Source organism: Hevea brasiliensis, chromosome 17 (genome assembly GCF_030052815.1).
Source record: "Hevea brasiliensis isolate MT/VB/25A 57/8 chromosome 17, ASM3005281v1, whole genome shotgun sequence".
Lineage (NCBI taxonomy): Eukaryota > Viridiplantae > Streptophyta > Magnoliopsida > Malpighiales > Euphorbiaceae > Hevea > Hevea brasiliensis.
Window position 1 is genome coordinate 14,850,856 of NC_079509.1, and position 21,758 is coordinate 14,872,613.

General features: G+C 30.9%; 1 protein-coding gene and 1 pseudogene across 2 annotated transcripts; both read right to left on the bottom strand.

Annotated features, from left to right (window-relative positions):
• Positions 1 to 9,570: 9,570 nt before the first annotated feature.
• Positions 9,571 to 13,992, bottom strand: LOC131175400 (LEAF RUST 10 DISEASE-RESISTANCE LOCUS RECEPTOR-LIKE PROTEIN KINASE-like 2.1). 2 transcript variants are annotated; one of them, XM_058139596.1, is made up of 4 exons: positions 13,488 to 13,602; positions 13,077 to 13,266; positions 11,024 to 11,047; positions 9,571 to 10,886 (listed from the first exon to the last, which is right to left on the bottom strand). In XM_058139596.1, exons 2-4 carry the CDS (start codon positions 13,222 to 13,224, stop codon positions 9,769 to 9,771), a joined length of 1,290 nt encoding a protein of 429 aa, XP_057995579.1. In that variant the 5' UTR covers positions 13,225 to 13,266; positions 13,488 to 13,602; the 3' UTR covers positions 9,571 to 9,768. The 2 variants fall into 2 exon arrangements, with proteins under 2 accessions (XP_057995579.1, XP_057995578.1); XM_058139595.1 differs by having other exon boundaries at positions 13,077 to 13,992.
• Positions 13,993 to 15,803: 1,811 nt separating this feature from the next.
• Positions 15,804 to 20,455, bottom strand: LOC110660789 (LEAF RUST 10 DISEASE-RESISTANCE LOCUS RECEPTOR-LIKE PROTEIN KINASE-like 2.1; annotated as a pseudogene).
• Positions 20,456 to 21,758: the final 1,303 nt, after the last annotated feature.

The following is a 21,758-nucleotide window of genomic DNA, read 5'->3' on the forward strand; positions in this document are numbered from 1 at the left end:
ATAACTGATCAGACTGAGTCCTCCACAGGGAAATGATGGTGGACAACCCTTGATAAAAGGAAAAAGAGGGGGAAAGAGTGCAAAGAGAAGAATCAAAGAGAAAGCAGGCCCAAACCCAATTGAAAAGAAAGAAAAAGCAAGATACTGCCACCAAAAGGGTCTCTAATTTTCTTCATTATTACATGCATCTCCACGATTTATGGCTATGGAGATGGTCTTTATCTGCTAAACACGTCGGTTGACTTGGAAATATGACATGGAAGACTTAGGAATATAGACTTTTAAGGAAGGTAGGGGAGCAGGCTCGGATATTTAAATTTTCACGAAATTTGTGCTTGGATTTAAAGGTTGAGATAATGCATTGTGATTCATCTATTAAGTTCGCAAATTAAACTCGCGTTTAACTTATTAAGTTTTTGTAAACTCAAACTCTGACTCATCAAGATTAATTAGTGAAATTATTAAAAAATTTATTTTCATTAATTATCATTTATAATAAATTTAATGACCATATATAAATTATATATATTTTATAATGTTATATATTTTTAATTATATTTTTATATTAATAATTATATTATTTATAATTTAATTATCCTATTATTTGTCACAATTAATATATAAATTAATATATTTATATTCAAATGTGTTGACCCATAAGCCCATAAATGAATTGATTTATGATTTTATAAATGAGCCAATTGACAAGCTCATAAATAAATCAACTCATAATTCTAAATAAATCAAGCAATAATAAATTTAACTTCAGCTTATTTATATCGCTTAGGAAGGAAGAGAAAGGTAAGAACCTTTATGAAATTTCTGCTAGGTTTTCTAGATTAATATATATATATATATATATATATATATATATATATATATATATATATATATTGCATACCAAGAGTAGAAAGACTCGAGTTGAAGAGGAAACTAATTTTTATTTTTAAATTTTGTTTGGTATAACGATTTTTTTTTTCTCAAAGGTATAACGATTTATTACAATTGAATTATAAAATTTTTATATGTTTTATTCATTTTCCATGATTTCATTATTTTGTATTGTTTATATTTTATAACAAATTATAAAATTTTCATATATTTTATTCAATTTTTGTAGTTATCAAGACACTATTTATTATATTGATTCACTGCACTGAGGATTTTTATTTTGTAAAAAGCATTTCAAGAATTGTTAGGATTAGAAATGGAAATTAGAAATGACAGTAATTTATCTTTAATAAAAAAAAAAAAAAAGATTTGAAAGGGATTGAAAATAGGAATCGGTCAATCCACTCAGGATTTGCACGGATTAGTGAAAAGGAACAATTTCTACTTCTAATTCGCACGCAAAAAAATGGTGAAAACATTTGCAACCATTTAAAACGGAGTTGAAATTTGTAACTTAAGAACGAACACTAGTTTCTATTTTTTGAAGCATAGATCCATTTCTTAATAGCAATCCGAATTAATTTTTCATTTATTTTATATGCTAAATTTGAAAACAGACTTAGAATTCGTTTCTATAATTTCAATACACACTGGAAAGTCCTTTTTAAATTGCACTACAAATTTAATTTTTTTTTTTAATCTAATTTTTATTGCAAATACAGAAATGGATGGAGCATTTTGCAGAAAGGAATGGAGCATTTATTTCTAAATTAGAAATGGACACATATTTCTTGTTTAAATTGTAATACAAAATTGAATTTTCTATTTAATTTTTATCATTGATATAATAATAGGCATACAGTCTGATTATAAACTGCAATAATTTTTTTTCTTAATTTTTATTGCAAATATAAAGAGACAATAAATTTATTACTAGTTTAGAAATGGACGAAGATCTATTTCCACTAATTGCAATATAAATTTAATTTTCTCTCTAATTTTTATGGCAATTTTAGAAACAGACTATTAATTTATTTCTATTGTAAAAATGGATTGTGTCTGATATTAAATTGCAATCCAAATTTAATTTTTTCTTTATTTTTTTTACAACTTTAGAAACAAATCTATACTTTATTTTTACTTTAGAAACAGACAATTTTCCATTTCTAAAGTGCAAGAAAACCAAATTAATTCTTCCTTTATTTATATTCTGGCTTTAGAAATAGACAAAATATCCATTTCTAAGTTAGATTTGGCCAAGGTATAAGGTTAGCTCTGTGTTTGTGCACTATACTTTCCTATTATTGTTGTTTATCCAGTAAACGCACTTGATAAAGGAAAGGGATTTTAAGTTTTCACTCGGAAACTTTGTTCTTGACTAGTAAGGACGACTAGAAAATTGGAGTTTAACAAAAAGGTTTTGGTATGTGATTCTTTTGGTCAAGTGGCTCTAATGCGATAACGGGCCTGTCTCAATTCTCATCGTAGGGAAAAACCATAAGTTTGAAACTTTCATACTAGAAAATTAATTGGTGTTGTCAATTGTCTTTATGTGGGGCCTTTCTACTTCTACTGTATAACTGGTGGCAATGTCCTATCAACCATGAATGAAACTGGACGACATGTCTCACAGTCGCCTCTCGTACATTGCTACAAAGACTGGAATTTTGCTGTCATTGTGGGCTGAGCCATCCAGGGGAGGGATTGGTCAGCCTGGACTTCGCCCATTTAAAAATTAGAATATTTAATGAGCACCCAAACCTCATAAGGAGTATCAAAACCACATGACGTAGCCTTTTTTTAAAGAAAAATTTTGTAAATTATAGATGAATATTTAAAATGAAAACTGTTATCAATCTAATAATTTATTGATATTGAAGAATGGCTGATTAGCGAATGCCCTTACATTATAAAGTTAGAGAAAGTCTTACTAAGATTATTATGAACGAATTGCTTGATATATGTGAAATTTAGGAAGTAAGTTCATGGTATTTTTTTCCCCCTTTATCTAGGAGAAGGTTTTTTAAAGTAATAAGAGATTTTTCAAAGTTTAAGAACCTTTAATTTATATTTGAGAGTGTAACACTCTTTATTCATCTACAGTGTATGTGAGGTATGCCATATAGTGTGTCAGAGCATCTTAACTTATCCCATTATATTTTTTGTTATTACATTTAATTTTATTTAAATCCAGATTGATTTATTTTACCGGAGAAACTGACAGAGTTTCCTCTAATTTATTACTATTTGACGTATTATACTATTCACCTGTTTAAAATAATTTCATATCAATTCATGTACTCATCAACATTCTCAATTTCAATTTAAAATCCCAATCAACATTACTCAATTTCAAGCCATCAAATTCATTCAGATGTTCATCCATTCATAGTCAATTTATACATGAAATTCTCAAATTTCATTAATTTACATCACTATACAATTTATTACAAAAGGTTATAATTTACATCATATACAATTGTAATTCCATAAATTCATAATTTATATTATAAAATTTAATGAATATTCACAACACACCAAAAATAACAAACATGGCCTAGTGGGCCCTACCAAATGCAGATCCAAAATCTCAAACTCCCAGTTCAATATCCACTGGGCTTTCTCCTTATCTCCAGAACCTACGCGATTGAAAATCCAACACGCTAAGCATTTTTGCTTAGTGGTGCAATAATATAATGAAAATATAATATACAAATAAAAGTAATAATTTCCAAATTGTAATACTTATAAGGAAAATGTATACTAAATAAGTTATGGATTAGTTGGAGGCTACTTAAAATTTATAGTATCAACTCTTCCTAGCATTTTATAGGTTGATCCTATCCTGATCTTAAACATCATTTTAAGTTTTATTGAACTTTGAGAATATTTATTTTATTGCAATCTTTCTTTTCCTTCTTTGTCTGATTACTCAATTCCTATACTTTGTTTCAATATATTTTTAATCTCATTAATAGTTGTCACTGCCTAAATAACCTATAACCGACTGTCTTGACATAGTTAAATAACCTAATTCCCTTGATTTCTGGGTTTTGGTCAAAATACTAATATTGTAGGTCTATGTCTTATTGAAAGTTTGGCACTGATTGCATGTCATTTGGAGTTTTGTGGACCAAGTTATGGTCCTTTTACCAAAACTGGTCAGTTTGCCTTTATCTAGCAATTCTGGATAGTTTTGGTGTCCCTACTTAAGTAAGCAATTTGACTTGGTTAATGACATTTCTGGGCTTTGGTGTCTTCACAAGAGTTGTAGCCCTATGTCTAAGTTTTTCAATGGTATAAAATTTAGGTCATTTGGACCTCTCTACAGTGAGATATGACCAAATTATGAAGGAACACTGTTCATTTGGTCAATTTTCTGGGTTCACTAAATGGCAATCCAGATTAGGACAAACTTTTAGTCACTTTTTAGGTAGAATTTGGACATAGTTTCTTTATAAAAGTTGGAGTGTTTTAGGTCAAATTTCACCTCCAATTGGTCTCATACCAATTGGAGTCACACAAGGTCAGTTATGGCTCAAAATGTATACTGAATTCAACAAATTCCCAACCTGCAAGGAAATTACACTCCCAATTTACATTCCTCCAACTCCCAAAACTTCAAATTACATACATGGTACTTCTAAATTACCATCAATCAAAGCTTAATTTGATAAATTCCTAGCAGTTTACACAAGTCCTCAATATTCAATGTAAAACCCTAATTCAATTGGTCAAAGTCAACATAATACACATAGAAACAATTAGTTAATACAAGTAACCTCAACTAGTAAGATACAATACATTTCCACTAATCCATCAACACCATAATTTAACATTTAAATTCATGGAATTATTAACCTTCTTAGTCCATCAAGGCTACCAAATTCATCAATTATCCAAAACCTTCAACAATTATTCAAACCCTACTTCAAAGTACTAACTTCAAATATACACATGAAATAAATTTAATAACACATGTAATACCTTAATCAACATCAATACCCATCCTTTACATGTGAAAATAAATCAAACCCCTTTTGGTTCCATGGCTGCCGAATTTGAGCCCCATCAAACACTCATCCAATTCTTCAAATTTCTCAACAATTCAACTCATCACAACATTAATTCAAAGTTTAATTAAGAAAGGGATGGAAAATTGACACTTACCTTCAACCAAGACTTCCAAAACCTTGTGAAAACTTCACCAAATCCCCTTGTTCTTGCTGCCTATGATCTGCCCAAGGTGTGAGGATAAAGGTGTGAGAATTGAATTGAAAATGAGTAGAAAAGAAAAGAAAAAAAAAGAAAAATGAAGAAAATTGGAATTTTGACATCACATGATGTCATTAAGAAGGCCTCCACCAATCACAACACAACAAGCATATTTAAAGTTATTAAAAAGAGATAAAATGGGATGAAATGAAACATCAATCTGCATCTCATCTCCTTCATTCAACCATTTCTCTCTTTTCTTTCCTCACACCATTTTCATGCAAACTTCTCACTAGAAATTCTCTTGAAAAATCACCATAAATCCCTAACTTGACTTCACTAAATTTGATCCTCACACCTTAGAACACCTCTAGGCAGCAAAAAGAAGAGAAGAAAAGTAAGATTTGGAAACTTGGAAGAGTGATCAATTGAGGTTAATGCCTTATTGTTCTCTTTTATATCTTTATTTCTTGTTAGAACAACAAATTAAGTAATGAAATGAAAAAAAAATTGAAGCAAACTATACATGTTAGGGTTTGAGTTAATTTTGTTACCTTGGTGATATGGCTTGAGATTGATCTTGTTGAGGCTGTTTGTTGATCATTTGAAGTGTTATGAGTGATAAACTGTAGTTGGGAGTAAGGAGGATGGAATATTGGAAGTGATGTTTCATGTGCAGGAAATTCGGACCTATGAGTCCAGGGTCTTGTTTGACCTATAACTAAAGTTGTGTGACTCCAATTGGTATGAGGCCAATTGAAGGTGAAACTAGACTCAAAATACCCCATTTTTCATGAAGAAATACTGCCCAAATTCTGTCCATAACTTGACCAATTGACTGGTCTAATTCTGAAATCTAAATACTGAACCCAGAAAATTGACCAAATGAAGCCATAACTTCCTCTAGACAGGTCCAAATGACCTGATTTTTGTGTCATTAGAAAGATTAGACATAGGACTACAATTTTCATTAAGAACACCAAGCCCAAAAATGCCTCTAACCAAATGAAATTGCCGGCGCAAGTGAGGTCACCAAACTGACCAGAACCATTTTGCCCAGAATTTCCTGGACTAAAGCTCATCCGACCAATTTTGGCAAAATGGCCATAACTTGGTCTATAAAAATCCAAATGTAATGAAACCAATGGAAAACGTTTTATAAGACATAGACCTACAATATTAGTCTTTTAGCCAAAACCCAGAACCCAAAGGAATTAGGTCAAATGCTTAAAAGAACTTGGTACATCCAAACCTGGAAATTTGCTCAATTTCATCTGACCTCGGATTAGTTTTTATAGCATATCTTTCACTAGACAACTCCATTTGGGATGAGCCATACCTTTCCAGAAACATAAGACGCAGGGCCCCAACTTTGTTTTAGAAACCTTCCTCAAATTATGAACGTAAGAACCTTAAAAATCCACTTGCAGTCACTGACTTGAACCTGGACCCGGAAGACACAAGGTACGGGAGTCTAGGTCAATTAAATTGGTATAATTAGTTCTACAAAACTTGGAAAATTGTAATTAAACTTTTTGAGTGACTATAAGACATAGGGAAACAAATTATATGAAGAACACTAAGCCTAAAAGTAACTACAACATGTCCAATTAAATTGGAAAAAGGTAATGCCAAAATCTGCCTAATTAAAGAGACAGAATTAGGAAATGAACCAGTTATGGTTATTTGGCCATAACTTGGGTTGTGTAGGTTCAATTAGTGCAAGGCCAATTGGACATGAAACTAGACACATAATGACACGACTTTCGTGTAGAAACCCTGCCTAGAAAACCAAACCAAGTTGACCTCAAAATTACCCTAATCCGGGTGACTTGCATTCTACCTGGGCAAAATAACTAAATGAATAGTGTTTATTCATTTAGTCATAACTCAGTGTAGAAAGGTCCAATTGACCTAAAATTTTACCAGCAGATAGCTGAGACATAGACCTACAACTTTTATGAAGAAATCAAACCCAAATTTTGACCATAACATGTTCAAAAACTAACCTGCAGTCAGTGTACAAAACACTATAGATTTGGTTTTGTCCAGAAAATCTGGAAAATTTACAATCCAGCCAGTTATGGTATTTAGGTCATAACTTGAGCTACAAAACTCTAAATGGAGTGAATCAAAAGAAGAAATGTAACTAGACACAATAAGGAACAACTTTCATGAAGACAATTTTATCAAATTTCTACTGTACAAATGACCAATGGAACAGTAAACTTAGTGCTTGAAATCTGAAAATTGTAAAATAACTAACACTAAGCTTTGAAATGGTATTGGCAACCAATACCAACAACTTTAGAATGCAAAATGTGGTATCTTGGTGAATTTAGGTTCAATAAATTTATTATATATTAAAAAGTCAATAATTTGAGTGAATAGTAATGTGAATAGTAATACAAAGACACAAAGTGTAAGAACTATATTGTTAAAGGGAAATTAAGGCCATAAATTTGAAATCCATGAAATGTTCATGGATTGCTTGAAACATTAAAAGTAAACCACCTAATTGATGTGAATAGGTAGTTAGGGCTTATATGCCCATCACAAATAGAATTCATAAAATGAATAAATAATAAAGGAAAAAATGTTTTGAATACAATGGTTCACATGTACAGTGAGATATGACTTGGTTAATGGCATTTTTGGTCTTTGATGTCTTCACAAGAGTTGTAGCTCTATGACTAAGCTTTCCAATGGTATAAAATTCAGATCATTTGGATCTATCTACAGTGAGATATGACCAAATTATGAAGGAACACTGTTCATTTGGTCAATTTTCTAGGTTCACTAAATGGCAATCCAGATTAGGACAAACTTTTAGTCACTTTTTAGGCAGAAGTTGGACATAGTTTCTTCATAAAAATTGGAGTTTTTTAGGTTAAATTTCACCTCCAATTGGCCTCATACCAATTGGAGTCACACAAGGTCAGTTATGGCTCAAAATGTATACTGAATTCAATAAATTCCCAACCTGCAAGGAAATTACACTCCCAATTTACATTCCTCCAACTCCCAAAACTTCAAATTACATACATGGCACTTCTAAATTACCATCAATCAAAGCTTAATTTGGTAAATTCCCAGTAGTTTACACAAGTCCTCAATATTCAATGTAAAACCCTAATTCAATTGGTCAAAGTCAACATAATACACATGGAAACAATTAGCTAATACAAGTCCACTAACCTTAGTTTAATTGCATATGTGCTTTATATACCTCCACTAACCTTAGTTTAATTAGTATAATAATCAAACTTTTAATTATCTCAAATTATACCCATTTATTTCCGTTAATTGCATTTTATATATAATTTTATTTTTTTATGTGATTTTTAAAATTTAATACCACTTAATTTTAATGGACATTTAGGTCAAAAGTCAACTCTAGATGTCAAATGACCAAAATGCCCCTCTTAGGGTCATATTCGGACTTTTTCGGTAATACCGATTTAATTCCTGATCCGCCGATTTCTTAAATTTTCGTTTTCGCCTGTACCGATTCACTAAATTTTTCTTTAACATTTTTAATGTCATTTGTACTTCAATAAACCTTTAATTAGATCTCGAAAATTATTTCCTAGGGTTTTCCGTGGTCCTGGGGTCATCAACTGTCTACGCAGTGACTTCCCGAAGTGGTCACACATCGCACTTTATCTCTTTTATTTTCTCTTACTTTTTCTTATATTTTCTTATCATTTATTCCATCATTTTATGTCTACACATTATCATTTAAATGTAGTTCCAGACATCCTGACTGTCCAGACAGACATTAGTTATCGGAACAGTAGAACGCACGGACAACCTACCGTGAGGGTGTTACAGGGAGGGTGGAAAATTTTTTAAAATATGATTTTTAGATATTTTTGAAATTTTCAAAAATCTTCATTTTTCAATCAATAAAATTAATGAATTAATAAGATTTTCCTTTAAAACTTTCAAATACTTAAAAAAATCTTTATGTTCTTTCAATCACTAAAAAATTAAAAAGATTTCAAAATTATGAAAAAACTTACTTTAATAAACTTTATTTTATAAAATCTTACTTTAAAATATTGCAACTTGTAAGTGAAGGGCTTAGTGCTCAAGTACCCCTAACTGAAAAAAGATTTCACTTTTGTAGCAAGTTAAGAATGGCAATAAAACAAACAAGGGTAAGCATGAATATGTTGTTTTATTTTTATAATTTATAAATTATTAAAATTATATATATTTTTTTATTTAATGGAGCCTAAATATATCTGATAATAAAAGTAGAGGAAGATATTAAGCTCCCGCATTAGAATTATATTTTTCACACATTATCATTATATACTTTGTATATATGTTAAAATTTGGGTATACTTTACTAATGTTGAGTAATAATAATATAGCCAATCAGGGCTAAATAATTTTTCAAATTGCAGAACAATTATCACTAAACAAACCCAAAAAAAAAAAGTTTAAACCAACAGATTACTCTGAAATAGAGCAATATTATGGATTCATCTTGCAACCATTACCGAATAGCAATGAGAAGACTTTGAACCAGGCTGACATAACAAGCCTATTCCCAGACTATGTTACATTTTCAGAAGACATTCCTAGTAAGCAGCTATCAAGCCTCAAAATTGCCAGCGATAAGTATTTTTTACTTTCTCAGAATCAGTACAATTACTGTTGTGAGATCAAGGAACTTGCTGTTGATCTTAGAGAAGACCTTGAAGGGGATGACAAGTATGGTTTTGGTGGGATTGGTAGTGACTCGAGTCTCTCTTGCAACATTTCTACCACTCTGCTTATTGGTGGCCGATTTGAGGGATCAGTTTGTATGCACCACAGGCTCACTAACGCCATTTTTTTGGATGTTAGGTGGTCTTCTTCGCTATCAATTCCATTAAGTTCAAGTTCTTCTCCTAGTTCGAGACGCTTGAATATCCAATGAGGAAAATATATTTCACTGGTATTATCAACAGCAACACAAATATTCTTTCTTCCTCCAACCATTTCTAGCACTAACATCCCATAACTATAAACATCAGACTTGTGAGAGACCACTCCGAAATTTCTACAAAATACTTCAGGTGCGATATATCCAGCAGTCCCTCTAGCATCCATCAATGATATGATACTCTCTTTTCTAGGACATATTTTTGCTAGACCAAAATCAGAAATTTTAGGACAGAAAGTTTCATCTAGAAGAATGTTATGAGGCTTTATGTCAAAATGCAGAATCCTTGTGTTACAGCCTCGGTGCAAGTACTCTAATCCTCGAGCAATACCAAGTGCAATTTGGTGTAATGTTTCCCAATCCAGTTGACGATCAGCTTTCAAGGGATTTTCTTCATATATGTACCTCTCAAGAGACCCATTAAACATGAATTCATAGATTAGTGCTCGTTTGGAACCCTTAAAACAAAATCCTAAAAGAGCAACAATGTTGACATGGGAAGTCCTACTAATGCTTGCAACCTCATTTATAAATTCTTCCCCGTTGCTCTTCGATTCCTTCAAAATCTTCACTGCCACAAGACGGCCATCAGGTAATTTCCCTTTAAAAACACTTCCATAACCTCCTTGGCCTAGTTTGTCATTGAAGGATCCTGTCATTTTCTTAACTTCTGTATATTTGTATCTTTTTGGTGACATCACTCCATTGTTCTTAAGAAACGCCTCAATACTTTGATGGCATTGTGTGTTCTTCTTCCAATAGAAAATGGAGTATTTGGATGATAACTTTCTACAGAAGCAAAAGACTATCACTAGAAGTGCAATTCCAGAAGCTGAGAGGGCTGCAACAATGGATAAAAGGAGATTAAAAAAATAATGTAGAAGAAACCATCATAATAGAAATTCTCCATTGGATGTTAAGATTCTTGAGAAATATATGCAAAAGAGAAATTGAGTTGTTGATCAGGAAGTCAAATACCTAGCCCTAGCTTCAATTTGAATCCTGCAAACAGAGTTAAATTATTATGGTGTTAGTTCAAAACTTTAAAGTTGAATGATGAATGCAATGTCAAATTGGCATCTTAAAATAAGAAAAAAAGAGCAACGACAATACTAAGCGAATAATATGTAAATCTTAATCATTTTTCTTCACGAAATCTTATCTATTATATGTACATGAATTAATTTAAAAACTTCTAAATAATATTTTTCTGAAAAAGCATTTTCTATATTTGTTGACATTTGAGAGGCTAATAAAAATTAATCAATGGAAAACCTGATCAAAATAAAAACCGTCATTTTTTTAGGAAAATGATCTCTTTTCAAGAGAGTCATTTCGGGATTTTAACAAGCTTATTACAAATTTGAAGAAACTTACAAATGTATGATTAAAAACACATACCCATTAATTGACTAGCTAGTGATGACCATATTTTCTTTTATTATATCGATGCCAGAAGAAAGTTGCCATTACCAATGGACCATAAAAAATTATTATCATATAGTGATAGTAGCACATCCAATACCTTATCATACCTAGAATTACAGTATTTAACTTTCAACTTAACATAAATTCATGGAAGAAACTAATGTAATCAGGGGCCGAGGAGGACTAGTGGGACCATGCCTCAACGCTCTTAAAACCTATATACACACACAGATATATATATATATATATATATATATATATATATATATATATATATATTATCTCAATTATTGGTCCTTTAAAATAATTTTTATTGTTTTATTGTAGTATAGATATAACATTTTATAATTATTTTTAAGACATTAAAAATAAAAATGATAATTACAAATTAAGAATATTTTTTCTTCTTATCTATGCTAACTAATAAAACTAAAACATAAAATATTTTTATATAAATCTCAGATTTTATTTATTATTTAAAATATTAAAAACAAAATTTTTAAATAAATTATTTAGTTTTTTTCAAAAATAAATTATATAGTTACTTCAACTCTTTTTATATATATTAATTCAAAATATAAAATTGACTTCAATTTTATATTTTTTTACTAACTTTAATGAAAATTTAATAAAATTTATCTATATATATAACTAAAACATAAAATATATTTACAAATCTCAGATTTTTATATATTATTTAAACTATTAAAAATAAAATTTTATAAATAAATTATTTAATTTTTTCAGAAAAATAAATTATATAGTTACTACAACTCTTTTAAATGCATTAATTCAAAATATAAAATTGACTCTAATTTATATTTTTTATTAATTTTAATGAAAATTTATTAAAAATTATTTAAAATATTATATATAATATTATTTTTAAATTTTTTTTATAAAATTAAGTAAATCAATTGACAATCATCAATAACATGTAATTTTACTACTATATTGGCCCTCAAACAAAAATTTCTAGTTCCTCCCCTAAATGTAATGCTGGGAAGTTCCTGATGAATGTTGAAAAAGAATTATTTGAGAAGTGAGCAAGTATGTTACCTACAGGTTTCCATCGTGATCCTGCAACATAAGTACAAAGAACTATAGTGTTAGTTTTAAATATTAAATAAATGCCAAATTCAAATTGGCAAATGTATATATGCCAAGAGTTTAATAAAATATTCACGAATAAGAAGAGAAAGCAGAGAGGCTGGATCAAAACCTGCTAATAAGCAGCAGAGAACTATTTTATTTTTATTTTTGGTATTGTGATAAGTACATAAGAAGGTATCACATGTTAGATTTCGAATATTTGCATTAAAATTCTTGTTCTCTATTCAGCAAAGAGAAGACTATACACATCGATACTAGAGGATTCAAAAAGGGGGAAAAAAAATCTCCTGTGTGATGTGGCCACCAGAGTCAAACTCTGATCCTTAAAAATTGAGCAACAAATCCATTTTGCTTTCTATTTAAAAAACTAAATTAAACTATCACAAACCATACAGGATATAGATGCAAAAAGTTGAAGATATAAACTACAGGGAACATATGTGCAAGTTGTATTTAGAATCTTGTCTAAAGAAATATGCCTGCACTGTACCTTTGTGTCTTTCTGGAGGAGGCAGTGGCTGAGGACCACCAATACATTTCACTGTTCCATTGTTGGTTTTACATTCTCCACCACGTAAATGACAGTGGTAACAATCAAGCCGTATGCTTACATTAAGAGAGAAGTTAGCAGCTAACATTCGGAATATGTCGTCATGATCATTGTTTGTGTTTAGTGGGAGCTGCACAATTGAGCAGTTAGGCTGAGGCCTCGGTATACTTGCATTATCCTTCTTAGGATAATAGAATTTGAAGTTGGGGCACTCTGTATAACTAATAAAATTAAAAGAAGGTTCTGGAAAATCTACAGAGTGGTTGCATTTGTATATGGTTGTTAGACTGGAGTCAATTTGAAAAGATGCGTATGTGAGATTGGGAAGACTCAGATTGTTGAAGGACTCACATTTCCTGGAATTCAACTGATTCTGGAGCTCTATGTCAGTAACCGAAATGTTGGTCGATAACTGGATCCCATTTTCTTCAATTGGGAAGATGCTTTCGACTTGATACCATTTTCCAGGTCGCCAATCAAACTGGATCTTCGGAATTTCCTTTCCTTTGCAATGATCCACCACAAAGGGACCGCATCCCTCATCAAATCCAAATGTGTCCGTGAAAGGGAAATTGAGCATTCCGAGTCTTCCACAGGGAACAGATGGACAACCCTTGATAAAAGGAAAAAGAGGGAGAAAGAATGCAAAGAGAAGAATCAAAGAGAAAGCAGCCATGAACCAATTGAAAGGAAAGAACCACCAAGAAGGTTAGTAATTCTCTTTCATTATTACCCCTCTACAATATACGGCTATGGAGATGGTAAACACGTCAGTTGACTTGGAAAATTGACATGCAAGACTTGGGGATATAGACTTTAAGGAAAAAAGAGCAAAGGTGGGGTACCCTTGTGAAATTTCTTGCAGCGTATGTTTTGGTCCGCCACGACTCAGCAGAAAAGAAAAATAATACGGATATTGATATTTTATTCTCAGTTAATCGGAAATTAATAAAAATAATTAATAATTAGTTTTTTATATATTAAATTGAAATTTAAAAATTTTTATAATATAAATTAAAATTGAGAAGTCATTACACTCATTTAAATTGAAAGAAGATATATAAAATATTAAAATTTAATTAGAGACTTTTTAGGTTACTTAAATTAAAATTTGAAGATATTTATGATATAAACTAAAATTAGGGGATGATCCTAAAATAACTCATAAATTAATGAATGATGGGAAAAATTTATCCAAAAATTTAATGAAAAGTATGTAAAAATAGAATTCTTATTTTGCACTTTCCCTTTATTAAAATTGCAAAAAACTTCTACTTCTACATAATTTTTTTTTAATTCTCTTGTTTAATTTTATTTTATTATTTATTTCAAATGTCAATATTTGTTAAATTTTATCATCCTCTGCACCATTTGTTTTATTTCTTTTGTCCTCTTTGTTACTCTTTCAAACAACTTTTGAAAATTAAGATTTTAAATACTACAATTTTCTTTTTTATTGGACTCTATAATTTTAATGAATTTTTTTTAATTATATTTATATTAAATTTAATTTTATATGACAAAATATTAATTAACTAAAATACCATTTATCAATGAAATATACACGACACATAATCTGGGGTGAGATAGAATATTAAGGGTCTCTTCTCTCTTGACTAATGATATCAAGTTCGAGTTTTGGATATAGAACACCTTTAAAACTTAGTAAGGAGTGTTTTGCCTCCGTTTGTAGATCTGCCTGGCATAAATCTAGATTAGTAGGGACAGTAAACTTTAGATACAAGTTGGTTTCTAAAAAAGAATAAATGTGTGACACGTAATAAACTGTGATTTTTTTATGATTTGAATCCAACTTTGGTCATCAATTAGAACAACAAAACTGAAGAAAAGATAAAGCCCCAACTATGTATTAATGATAAGTAATTTATTAGCATCTATATTATTTTATTAATAATATTTAATTTTTAAATTATATTAAAAAAATCTATCATATCTATTTTTTATAAATAAAAAACAAAAACAAATATATTTTTATTAATATTTTACTAATTAATAATATAAATTATATATTATATATATATATATTTTTTTTTAGTTAGTTCAGTCATACCTGATAACTAATGAATATTTTTGTTTTTGGTTAAATTCAATTTTCTTTTAACTGATAACTGATAATATATTTTAATTTAGTTTAATTGGTGTAACTCATTGGAGACTGGGATGGCTTACATCCCAAAAAATCAATGTCTGCAAGCAATTCAAAAGTGCATTTTCTATGTGATTGATTAATGCTTGTGAAAGACCTTGCAACCTCAATTCCCAGAAAGCATTTTAATCAACCTATTTCTTTGATTTTGAAAGTGTCACGAATATAAACTTTTATTTGCTGAATCTATGAAATATCGTTACTAGCTAGCTAGGATCAACAACATAAATAAGTAGAGCATTGAATGTTGAGTCAGTAGACTTACAAGGACGAATCAGAAGGAGCTTGCTAAAAACCCTGTTATGAGAGCATCTAATAATTTTGCACGCCACTGTCTGCTTGCCTATTTCAAACCATATATAGACATTTTAAAGTTTGCAGACTTGATTTATTGTTGTGGCTTCGAAACCAGTGGAAGCTCCATGCGTACTTCCTCATTCAAAACTCCATGTAAGAAGGCAGTGTTTAGAACTCAAATCTCTAGTACTAACTCATTAATGGACAAAGAAACAAATTATCAAGTGAAATTGAAAACATTATGATTCCAGTGGTTTTTCCTTAAAAAATACAATTGAGTCATAAAGAGAGGGTGCAACCAATTAAGCAATCACTGAGGGCAATAGAGACTAACAAGCTCTTATATAGAGTTCAAAGAAGCATACATTTCTTTACTCGGGAGACTCACATTGTTATGCCAGTTGTTGAAGTTGAAGAATTTATCGTTGCTCGCGCGGAAGTGATCTTGATGCGGAAACCAAGGTCGGTCTGGGTGGAATTGGCAAGGATGCAATGCTTCCTTGCAACATTTCTACAACTTAATCCATTGAAGGACGGTTTGAGGGATTCGTTTGTGTGCACCACAAACTCACTAGGATCATTTTTCTTGCTATTTGATTTTCCTCTTCATCGTTGATCCCAAATAGTCCAATCTTTTCACCTTGTTCAAGACTCTTGGATATCCAATCTGGAAAATAAATCTCACTAGTATTATCATCTTCCACAAAGCAAATGTTTTTTCTTCCTCCAACCATTTCTAGCATTAGCATCCCGTAGCTATAAATATCAAATTCATAAGATACTCCACCAAAATTTCTATAAAATAATTCGGGTGCAATATATCCAATAGTCCCTCTTGTGCCCATCATTGATATGATACTCTCTCTTTCAGGGCATATTTTAGCCAGACCAAAATCTAAAATTTTAGGACAAAAGTTTCATCTAAAAGAATATTGTGAGGCTTTATATCAAAATGCAATATCCTTGTATTACAACCTCGGTGCAAGTATTCTAACCCCTTAGCAATGCCAATTGCAATTTCATGTAGTATTTCCAATCCCAATTCATGATTAGTTCTCAAGGGATTTTGTTTATATATATACTTTTCAAGAGATCCATTAGGCATGAAATCATAAATTAGAGCGCATTTGGGACCATCATAGCAAAATTCTAAAAGGCTGACAATCACCTCATTAACAAATTCTTCCCCATTACTTTTTGATTCCTTCAAGACCTTGACTGCCACGAGACGACCATCAGGTAACTTGCCTTTAAACACACATCCATAGCCTCTTTAGCCTAGTTTCTCTTTGAAGGTCTCTGTCATTTTCTTCACTTCTGTATAACTATATCTTTTCAGGGTTATAGGTCCATGGTTCTTGAGGAAGGCATCAATGCTTCTATATTCTTTTGTTTTCTTCTTCCAAAAGAAAATGGAGTAGTCGCATTTCAATTTTCTAATAAGACAACAGACTGCAATCACAATAAGAACTACAATTGCACTGCCTGTGGCAAACAAACAAAAATGAGGCACTGTATGAACAAAACCATTCAATTAAGTTATTGTAGGCGTGTTTAATTCACTTGCAAATGAAATGGAAATAGAAATAGGTGTCTCAGAATCGAAAAAAAATCTCATTGTGACATCATTTTCTAGATAATTAAGCATTAACTAGGTAATGTTAATGTAAAAATTAAGCTAAAAAGTATATTTCATTTTCAAACAAACTAAAGTTATTTAAATATGGAAAGGTTTAAATAAAGCATTAAGAACAAACATATAAAGCAGAGAAATTTTAGCTATTGACTTACCCAATGCCAATCCTAGCCTCAATCCCAACTTGTTCTTTCCTGCAGCAGAATGTACAAAGAACTATGGTGTTGAACAAAAACCCTGAACTTATGCTGAAAAAATTTGCGAACTTCGAAATCTCAACAAAGTAATTTTCAAAAAAAAAAAACACAAATTGCAAATATTCTACTATGGGTTATACAATTAAGAATTTGAATGCATGTATTTAACCTTTGGGATCAAACAAACACAAAAGCACAAAACCCAATTTAAAATTATTTGGATTTGTGAATTTCTTTGGTAAAGTAGTGGATTCTTATGGGGTTGGTTCATATCAGAAAATTTCTATGCAAGGTCTAGACCTAAGTTACAAGAAATTGAATTTATTGAATCTCTTGTCTTCTTATAAGACGAATACTTCATCACTAGGCTAAAACCCCCATGCCATATTTGCCAATAACACGCCCTCATCAGTATTTGTTACCTCTTTGTCTTTTAGAGAGAGAAACTCTCCTACCCTAATTTTTTCTTTTAGATCTAGGATTTTAAGACCTTTTCTTTACCGTTTTCGACGGCTTCCTTTGCTTGGAAAGCCTCTTTCACTACCCGATTCTGGTGAGTTTCCCTCCCCGTCGCTAGGCGGGGATGTAAATATTTGTGATTTTGTCTGGTGTAGTAGCATGCGCTGAAGGGAGAGGTTCTTAGGCCTGCTATGGGTTCTGTTATGCTTTCTTAGTGTGTTTATTGATCCTCTTACAGATGTAGGTGCTGAGTAAAGAAGTTTTTGTTTGTTTTGCCCTGTGTGTGTGGTTGTTAATTTAGAGGCATGAAGGTCTTTTTTCGATCATTGGTGGCTAGAAGGGTATAGCGCGATTGGGACGCTTATCGATCAAAGTTACCAACGCCCTCGAGGCTTTAACGGTGCGGACTGTTTCTCTCTAGTTCCTGTACTCTGTTTTCTCACTTCCTTGTCCTAAAGTCCACCCTTGAATCTCTGGTTCTTCTGGTTTTTTGGATCCTATCCTTGCTTGATCTATCACTTTCGATGGTAGATAAGGGCTAGTCTGGTCCAGTTCTCTCCTCAGTGTTCAAGCATTCCGGTGATAGTTTGTGGAGGCGACAACATTAAGAGCTATATCTGCTGTGTTTTTCTGTCCTAGTTAGGGTTGGAGTTGGGTTGGGCGTTTAGAAGTTGGATTTTAAGATCTCTCTGTTACATCTATGGATATAGTTAGTTTAACTATTGTATGTAGTAGTTAATTAATTATTAATGGATAATTATTATTATTAATTAATAGTTGATAATTAATAATAATTGATTTATATTAAATATTTAATAAAATTATATTTAATTATTATTATTTATATATAAAATGATTAATAAATAAATATATTATATAATTTATTTTATTATTAAAATAAAAATAAAATAATAAATTTATTATATTTTATTATTAAATTAAATATATAATTATTAAATTAATATATTATATTATTAAAATAAATATAAAATTATTAATTTATTATATTATATTATTTATTTTATTATTAAAATAAAAAAATAATTAAATTTTTTTAAAAATAATTAAATAACTTTAAAAATATAAATAAAATAATAAAGTAATTATTATTATTAATAAAAAAAATTTATAATTAATTTTAAGTTTTTAGATATAAATAAATATTTTATATTTTATGTTAATAAAAAATATTTTAATAAAATTGAAATGTATTAATTAAAATATTAAAATTATAAATTAAAAATATAAAAATATTAATAATATTAATTTTTAAATTAAATAAAAAAATATTATCAAAATAAAAAATAAAATAAATTAATTATCAATTAATAACCGATGAGAAATAATTCTAAAAATATATTTAAGTTTTAAAGTTGATAGGTACTATATCAGCTATACATCAGTTATCAAATTTATTTTTTAAAATTTATCAAATATTTTAATTCACCCGTATTTGAGTGTGTATTAACTATCAGCTACACTGATGAGATAAACCAAACAACCAAACAACCCCCATTATATCGGTTTGCCACCTGATAAACATTTCCTTCCTCTTCCTGTGAATACCTATCGTAGTCCCATTTCCACTCTGCATGCTTTCAAACTTTAATCAATCTATTAAAAATAATTCAAGTTACATTAATGTTGTATTAGTTATATTTTTATATTATTTGATTGTTTGTATTTATTTGATTATTTTATATTATATATAAATATAATTTATTTTAACTATTTTATTATAATTTCAGTAATTATAAATGAAACTATGTCAAAAAAAAAATATTGATAAATTTAAATGATTGTTTACCAACAAAGTAATGCCATGAATTGACAGCCATATCTACAGCGAAGAAAAATCTCACCTGCATCTGGAGGGTCAGGTTTACAATCCCACCCGTGAGGCCGGTCTGGGCAGTGTTGGAAGTGTCTCTAGAAGCTGCAAATCTGATATGATTTCAGAAGATTATCCACCATATTTTTAGGACTTTGGTTGTTATCACTTTGTTTTAGATTTTCAATAAGAAGTTTAGTTTATCATGGTAATCTATCATGATAATCATAAGCCCTTGTTTTTAGGAATTTTTGTTTAATAGTTTTGTATTTAAACAAGTTGCTGCTGAATAAAATAAAATGACATTTGCAGTCAAGTATTTCTTGTTTTCTTCATCGTTTTTACTGCCTAAAAAACTACAATTGGTATCAGAGCTCTCTTCTTAAGGGATCTGTGAGTATCTTTGTGAGTCTTTGAGAGCTCCTAAACACTGACCCTACTCTCACTAAAATCAACCTTCAAGCCATGGATGCTGAAATAGGTTTCTCTCAAATTTCTCCACCAGCCTTTGATGGGGAAAATTATCAAATGTGGGCAGTGCGCATGGAAGCCTACCTTCAAGCCTTGGATGTTTGGGAACCTGTGGAAGAAGCAGACTTTCATATCCCTGCTCTTCCTGAGAATCCCACCTTGGCCCAACTCAGACATCACAAAGAAAGAAAAACAAAGAAGACAAAGGCAAAGGCCATTCATTACATTCTTTGTCTCTTCTTCTATTTTCACTAGAATCATGACTCTAGAATCAAGAAATGCTATCTGGAATTATCTTCGTGATGAATATCAAGGCAATGAACGGATCAAAGGAATGAAAGTGCTCAATCTTATTAAAGAATTTGAAGTACTTAAGATGAAAGAGTCAGAAACTATCAAAGAATATTCTGACAAACTTCTTAAGATTGCAAATCAGGTGAGACTTCTTGGCACTGAATTTCCTGAATCTAGAATTGTTCAGAAACTCCTTGTAATGCAGAGAAAGGTTTGAAGCCTCAATTTCTTCATTAGAAAATGCTAAGGATGTTACCAGTATTACCTTTGCAGAGGTAATTAATGCTTTGCAGGCTACTGAACAAAGAAGGCTTATACGACAAGAAGGAACAGTTGAAGGAGCTTTACAAGCAAAGCACCAATTTGGTGGAAAGGGAAAGAAAAAGAATAGCAAGAAGAACAGGGCTGGAGATGGTGACCCTGCTGCTCCTAATAAAAGCAACAACTTCAAAATGGGAAAATTTCCACCTTGTCAACATTGTGGTGGCAAATCCCATTCACATCTCAAATGTTGGAGGAGACCAGATGCTAAATGTGTCAAGTGCAACCAAATGGGGCATGAGGCTGTAATATGCAAAGCAAAAACTCCCCAACAAGCAGCAGAGGCACAAAATGCCGAGCAAGAGGAAGAGGACCAGCTCTTTGTTGCAACTTGTTTTTCCAGCAGCAACTCAAGTGAATCTTGGTTAATTGATAGTGGTTGCACCAACCACATGACCTACGACAAAGATCTGTTCAAAGAATTGACGGAGACTGAGGTCAAAAGGGTCAAAATTGGAAATGGTGAATACATCTCTGTGAAGGGAAAAGGCACTGTAGTTTTAACAAGTTACTCAGGTACAAAAACTCTTACTGATGTTCTCTATGTACCTGAAATTAATCAAAATTTGCTAAGTGTTGGACAGCTGCTTGAGAAAGGATTCAAAGTTATTTTTGAAGAAAAATGTTGCATGATCAAGGATCCGAAGCGGGCGGAGATGTTCAAAATCAAAATGAGGAGCAAGAGTTTTCATTTGATCCAATGGAGGAGGAGAAGCGGTGCCTTCCCGATTCTGACAAGCTTAAGCGATCTCTGCACAAGAGATTGGGTCATTTCCATCATTCGGAATGATTTACATGCGAGAAAATCAACTAGTTCATGGAGTGCCAACCTTGACAATGATTTAAATGATTGTGAGGCATGTCAATTTGGGAAGCAGACAAGAAAATCATTTCCTAAAAGTGCTTGGAGGGCCACACAAAAACTCCGTTAGTTCACACCGATCTTCTT